This window comes from Seriola dumerili, unplaced genomic scaffold (assembly GCF_002260705.1).
Source record: "Seriola dumerili isolate Sdu_G_001 unplaced genomic scaffold, Sdu_1.0 BDQW01000078.1, whole genome shotgun sequence".
Taxonomy (NCBI): Eukaryota; Metazoa; Chordata; class Actinopteri; order Carangiformes; family Carangidae; genus Seriola; species Seriola dumerili.
The window spans coordinates 2360602-2367945 of record NW_019174333.1 but is presented as its reverse complement, the minus strand read 5'-3'; the positions used below and the strand labels follow the sequence as shown (position 1 = coordinate 2367945).

The 7344-nt window shown below is 41.8% G+C and overlaps 1 protein-coding gene across 1 annotated transcript in view; it reads right to left on the bottom strand.

Annotated features, from left to right (window-relative positions):
• Positions 1-1511: 1511 nt before the first annotated feature.
• Positions 1512-7344, bottom strand: part of LOC111220837 — an 80482-nt gene continuing 74649 nt past the window's right edge. The window contains exons 19-23 of the mRNA XM_022744076.1: positions 6939-7112; positions 6042-6215; positions 5422-5595; positions 4666-4706; positions 1512-1934 (exon numbers count right to left, since the gene is read on the bottom strand). Of these exons, the coding sequence (XP_022599797.1) occupies positions 1891-1934; positions 4666-4706; positions 5422-5595; positions 6042-6215; positions 6939-7112 (607 nt within the window). The 3' untranslated portion in view covers positions 1512-1890. The remainder of the gene's footprint in view (positions 1935-4665; positions 4707-5421; positions 5596-6041; positions 6216-6938; positions 7113-7344) is intronic.

Here is a 7344-nt window from a genome sequence, read left to right as displayed (position 1 = left end):
GAAACGTGTTCTCCACCACCTTGGATCTACTGAGTCCTAACTACGGTCTGCAATGGACTTCACATGACAATATTCACAACTTGGAATACTTTTACAAAAAAGTGAATTTTGATTATTTTGATCTGTTGACTCGTACAAACTAAAGGAATGTACGTAATTGACGGATGTGCAAGAGATCACAGTATAGACAGTGTCTGTTCTGTGCAGGGATAATACTCCAACTGTAATGTGTTAGTTGATAATTAATGAGGCCAGACATAGAAGAAAAAGCAGGGCAGGTCCATCACTGGGGAGGACTGGGCTGGAATTCTGGTCCTGATACAAACCAACATGTGATAGGACAATTCGTTTAGATCTTACAAGTTCTTTATATTCAAACATGGTAGGTCTGTTGTGTGTATAATAAATAGTAAGGATAGATAAGAATATGCTAAAATAAATACAGTATTAGGCAGTGGGTCCTGAACCCTTGAAGTGTTTGTCGGAATGGTTGTCATTTGCACTAATGATACTTTTCGCTACAGACCAACATTAGATGTTATTCACCAGTCTAAAAGAAAAGTTAGTAGTTAGTTAGTCAGGAGCTGTAGCAAAACTTAATGCTCTGAGGGAAGCTGTTCTTCTTCCTGGGACTGAGAGCAGACTAGATGCTACGCTGACTCATACAGCATCTAGTGTCACAAAGTGGTATTACAACACGGTGTTGGTTAGCATGCTCATTTCAGTAGATACCTCTGAAATACAATAGATGGAGGTCTTGGTCATGATATCATCACTGTGGCTCCTTCACATACTATTGACTGTGTTAGTTCATTTTTTGAACATTTTAAATTAAAATTCTGGACAGATCTGGCCAGATCTTACACATTGCACCTTTAAGAAGTTCTGTCTTGCCATTTTTAGTTCCAGGTTATGGATACAAAGTCTCTATAGATGTCATAGTGTAGCTGGAGTTTGGTTTTTCATCACCTGCGATCTGCCTCTCTACATTCTTTTTTTTTTGGAGCTTTTAACTGTGTGGTGTTCCTCCACTGTGCTTTCTTCTTACCAGAGACAACTTTGTTCTTTCTGGGGGCAATGGCATCAATAACATTCATAATTGTAGAGCTGAAATTGCCTACAATATCATTGACAGGAAGAGAAGGCAGAGCTGTAGTAGTTGAAAAATACTTGGTGAATAATGTACAGGTGTTTTTTTTACTGATATAGCACTTCCTGATTACCTCTGTGTTCATTCGGCTGGTGTCAGCAGAGATGGACATTTTAAAGAAAACAGTCATGATCAGAAAGGGCAACATCAGTCACCACAATCTCAAAAAGACGTAGGCCCTTGGAAATAATTGGATTTAAGTCAAGGTGAGGGTATTATGGTGACAGGTTATTAGGAGTGTTTAACACAAAGCCAACGTTTATGTGATTTTAATGTTACTTTCTATTCATTGTCCCCAAAGACATTTTAAACTACAAATGATCCTGAAACCTGGAATAATTAAAGTGTGTGTATTTCAGATATTATTCAATAAAGACAACGACAGAAAAAACATGACACAGTAAAAGATATTCAAAAACAGTCCTTTGTTGTGGACATTGGGGCAGTGTTTGTCTTTCTTCAATGTAAAACAATCAGAATTTTGGAGGAATGGCTTGGGAGGAATGGTTTGCTGTAGGGCTGAAAGAAAAAAAAATTAAATCTTGATAATTATTTAATTTAGTCTTTAAAATATGATGACAATGTGTAAATGCATGAGGTGACATCTCCCACACTGTTACAGTTTATTGTCCTGTTGGAAATACATTGCGATTCACAAGAACTCCTAAAATATGTTGCTCGTAAAAGTGTTTGCTTGAGCCAGTTGAATGTGCGGTGCACATGCATGTGTGTGCACATTATCAGGATGGTACCACCTCCACCACTGTTTGAGACAGGAAAAAACCTGAGGGAGAGAAAGGGACAAGAGCCATCCATTAGACTATGAGAATGGAGGTCAGGTGGGGCGGGGGGACTTTGCCTGATTATATTGTATCAATACCTGTATAACACTTGTGCAGATTCAGAAATAACCAACTTTTAATGTTCAGTGATTCAAGCAAATGTTCTTACGCAGTCCATATGTGCACACAAACCTGAATACATTCTTTAACAAAACACACACAAAACACAATAACAAATTTTGTAGTTTTTAATTACATTTTGCCTGAAATCTTTAATTAGAACAAGATAAATGTAAGATGTTAAATCAATGTAATACAATATAATTACCTAGCAGCCCAGTGCACAGAAAGACTGCCAAAACCACCTCAGTCTACGACTGGACTCAGACCAGTCCAAGTCAGGAATGAGACTCAGGACCATGCTATCTGCAATAATCCTGTTCCAGGACTAAGATTTAACCAGCACACAGTAGTTCTTCATCCTGTTACTTCACACTTAAATATGATCATAGTTCACTCATCAGTGGTTCGTCTTTTCTGAAGTACTGCAGTGTTTCAGTACTTTGAAACTTTCTCATCATGTGTCTCTGCAAACAAAGTCTGTTAATCTTCCTCCATCTCCAGCTGACGATGCGATTTGTACTGCTGTCATCTCAAGCATTCATATGCACATAAACTCTGTCTTTCAAATCTTGTTCAGACACTAAGGATCCATATTCCCTCAAAGCAAATACAGCCTGTGGTTCTTTAGAGGTCCAATATTTTACACGTTTCTGGCAGCACCTTGTAGTTGCAGGATGACAACAGATGGAAACTCTTTTCATGCTGGTCTGTATGCTGGGGCGAGTACCCTGTGCATTGCACCATAACTATCATTTTGGAGTTTCTGCAGTCCATTCTAGATGAGGGCCATATTCCCGTTACATTACATGTATATGTGGCTGCTATTTCGTTTTGGCATGCTGGAGAGGACAATAACAGTGGGGAGCCACTGTCTGGTGTCCCTTTTCTTAAGAGGGGCTCGGAGGGTGTGTTCCCTGAGAGCTCCAAGAGCTCCTGTCTGGGACATGCCCCTAGTGTTGGATGCTTGCCTCCCTTTGAGACCTTGGAAAGAATGGAACTGAGATGGGTTTCCATTAAGACATCGTTCCTCCTTGCCATTACTTCAGCCAAGCATGTCTGACTCATGTCTGATATGCCCAGTAAGAGCCCTTATGTTGACACTACTCTGTGCATCCAACAACCTAAACAGCTCTTTATTTGTTATGATGGCCCGAGGTGAGGTTGCTTTGTTTCCAAGCAGTGCCTATCCCACTGGATTGTGGATGTGATTGCCCATGCATATAAGGTGAATAATCACCATCTGCCATCTGAAGTCAAGTGCCACTCTATCAGGAGTGTCTCCACTTTATGGGTGGCCCTGAGGGGAGTGTCCCTTGCAGTCATATGTGGCCTCGTGGGCATCACCAAGTACATTTCTGGGTTCTACAAGGTGAATGTCGCCACCCCACATCCTCTGGACGTGGTTCTTCTCTGCATTTACGCTGTGAGGTATGTACTTGGAATTCTTCATGACTTTGTTGGTATTAGTTATCCAGTGCTTAAAGCACAAGCTGTTATCCAGGAATCATAGAACCATAGCTACGTACGTAAATTTCGTTTTACATGTCCTCTCTCAGGCTTCTCTCTGGAGCTCTAGTAACAACGGGTTGATCACCCAATCAGAATTCTGATTGGGTGATCAAATAAAAGTATAGCAGATTTCAGGTAAACACCCAGAGACACCATCCTACAACGTTGGATGGTGGGTCCAGGTGGGCGGGGCTTGGGGCAAGGCTGAGGGCGGTGACTGCTTTGTTGTGACTTCACAAAGTTCCAGAAGTCGTGACGGCTGGTTTTAAGGCTCAGTTTCTGAATACAGGCTGTGTGCATCTCTCTGTGGACTGCGGCTTTGATACTTTCATAGTATTAATATAGAACCTAGACCTGCTTTATAATCAAAGACGATATGCAAATCTCTCTTTACACAGTATTGGACCTTTAAGAAATTAGGTAGATATTTTCTGGACCTCGAGCCAAAATGTGATTTATGAATATGTTGGTAATGAAATGAGCCCACGTCAGACTGTATTGACGACAGATTTGTTATAGCCCCTCTGTGACTGCAGGAGTTTTCCCAGTTTTCCTGTGTCTTTCCCTGTCAGTCTTCCCTTGTGTCTCCTCCCTTTTTTTTCTGTGTGTGTGTGTGCTTCTCAGCAGGGGCATGGTGCAGCACTGGCTACCTGGCTCACCTGTTTCCCATCAGTCATCAAGCTCTCTATAAGAACCCTGGCTCTCCACTGACTAATTGCCAGATTGCGCCACTATCCATGTGGTAATGTGCCAGGCCACTAAATGTGTGCATCTTAAACTGTGATTCCTTACTACATGTTCTTTTGGATTATTCCTCACCGGTGTCCCTGTCTGCTTTCAGTGCTCCAGTGCTGCTGCTTGCCTCTGCTGAACCTGCTGCTTCCAATCTGACCACTCACCTGTTCCACACCAGCCATCAACCTCCACACTCCTCCTGCTACAACCCAGATTCCTCTCTCTTTCCCACTCTGATTTCCGTTAAATAACTTTTGGTTTATACACTACTGGTTGTTCTGTACTTGAATCTGCTCTGGGGTCCAAGCTGCCTTTAGTCAGAATGTTACAAGATTGATGAGTAGGAGACAGAGTTTCAGTACTCACAGGTTTTGTCTCTGGAAGCTTTAATCACCCTGTCATCGACCCTGTAAGAACAATCACAACAACAGTTACAGAGTGAGTGGAAAATAATCAGGTTTAGTTTGAGTTAGTTTTATTAAACCCAACAGTGACGATCCCAGATCAGTCTCACCCAGCTGAGTATTAACTGATCCAGTATCAATGAGCCTGATCAGTAGGTTAGTCACTGAACTTTGGGATCAACTGGAGCTTTACAGTCTCACTTATAAACACAGTACCTTGGTAGCAGTAATGATCACTATGGTAACCACAAGGGCTGTCATGTGTGTGTATTTAGTTTATCTGATCAAATGGGTCAGAACATCACCTTCAGACCAAACTTCATTTGACCTGAACACAGATTCTTTAATGGACAGGATTCCTGACAGTGATGAAGCTTTTACTCTCCTCTTCATCACTGCAGCTCAGAACAACATGAGAAATCAAAACTAAACCAACAATGATCCACACACTGTTCAAACTGACTCATCAGACATCAACTACTTCTCAGCAGAAACAGTCTGATATTAACTTTAACCACTTTATCTGCATTACATGTTCTCTCTCTGTCTGTCTGTCCAATCCTGAAGCCTGTCACCATTCCCCTATCACAGCTTGACTGAGGAAAGCAGCCACTGAGAAGGTTGGAGGTTTACGGGAAACACTGGATCTTTGCTCTGATACTGTGTTTAATACAATACTGCTGAGAGCAGCATGGACTGACCCCAACACTCTACTGACCTCAGACTCTCCAGTCTACAGTCTGGACTCTCCAGAAAACCACACAGATCCTTCAGGTCTGAATCCTGCAGGTTGTTGTAGCTCAGGTCCAGTTCTCTCAGATGGGAGGGGTTGGACTTCAGAGCTGAGGCCAGGGAAGCACAGCTGATCTCTGACAACCTGCAGTGGATCAATCTGATAAAGAATTAAAGATTTAGTTAAAAATGTCAACACAATATTCATACACCTATTCATGCCCACACAGATTAATCTCTCTCTCTCTCTCTCTCTCTCTCTCTCTCTCTCTCACTCACACACACACACACACACATACACACACACACACATACACACACTCATACACAGGACATTTTCTACAGTGTATTTAGAAAACATGAAACCTCTGACTGAGAGAAATATGAGTGTGTGAGTTCTGAAGGTTGAACTGAAGTGAACAGACATTATTCATGACAACTGAGTGAAATGAGCTGAAACTGAAGAATCATTCTCAGTCTGAGAGAAGAACAACTGGAAACATGAGACAACAACTATTTAAAATGTCATTCATTACATCACAGTGAATGATTCAAGTTATGTGTCAAGATTAATTAGGTTCAGTTGTGGGACAAAGATGAACTGACCTCAGAGTCTCCAGTCTACAGTCTGGACTCTCCAGAAAACCACACAGATCCTTCACTCCTGAATCCTGCAGGTTGTTGTAGCTCAGGTCCAGGTGTCTCAGATGGGAGGGGTTGGACTTCAGAGCTGAGACCAGAGGAGAACAGCTGATCTCTGACAAACTGCAGTGACTTAATCTGAATAAAGAATAAAAGATGTAGATAAAATCATTGCTAATCAATCAGATATGTCCTAATCAATGACCTCTAGTCTAAAATGAATAGAGGGACTTTGTCCTTCTGTTATTGTGGATCATCATAATGTCAGCCATCTACAGTCATCATCCAAATGTCAGCACAACATTCATACACCTCTTCATGTCAACACAGATTCATCACATGCTGCTGACCTCAGAACAGTCTGTCACTATAGAATCAATATCTGATCAGACATGTTGGACTAAAAACTGACTACAACACTTTCATTCATGACTGAACTGGATCACAGTTTAAAGATCCAGTCCTGACCCAGTAAAAAGGTCTTGCTTGGTCCTGGTCTCAGGAAATCCAAATCCAAACACATATTAAAGTGAACACAAACTGTTTTCATCACACACACACACACACACACACACACACACACACACACACACACACACACACACACACGCACTCTCCTCTGACTGAGAGAAATATGAGTGTGTGAGTTCTGAAGGTTGAACTGAAGTGAACAGACATTATTCATGACAACTGAGTGAAATGAGCTGAAACTGAAGAATCATTGTCAGTCTGAGAGAAGAACAACTGGAAACATGAGACAACAACTATTTAAAATGTCATTCATTCATTACATCACAGTGAATGATTCAAGTTATTTGTCAATATTAATCAGGTTCAGTTGTGGGACAAAGATGAACTGACCTCAGAGTCTCCAGTCTACAGTCTGGACTCTCCAGAAAACCACACAGATCCTTCACTCCTGAATCCTGCAGGTTGTTGTAGCTCAGGTCCAGGTATCTCAGATGGGAGGGGTTGGACTTCAGAGCTGAGGCCACAGGAGAACAGCTGATTTCTGACAACCTGCAGTTCCACAATCTGAATAAAGAATAAAAGATGTGAGTTTAGGAGACAAAGTTCCTGCTTTTCTGTTGGACTTTGGAACTGCCAGTCTGCAGTGAACAAAACAGATTTCATTTCTGACTCCTGAGCTTGTGTGAGACCTGGATCAAACCTGAAAACACTGCTACCCCAGCTGCGCTTTCCAATAACCACACATTCTCCCATACCTGTCTGGCCGAGGAGGTGGTACTGGTCTCCTCAAGTCCAA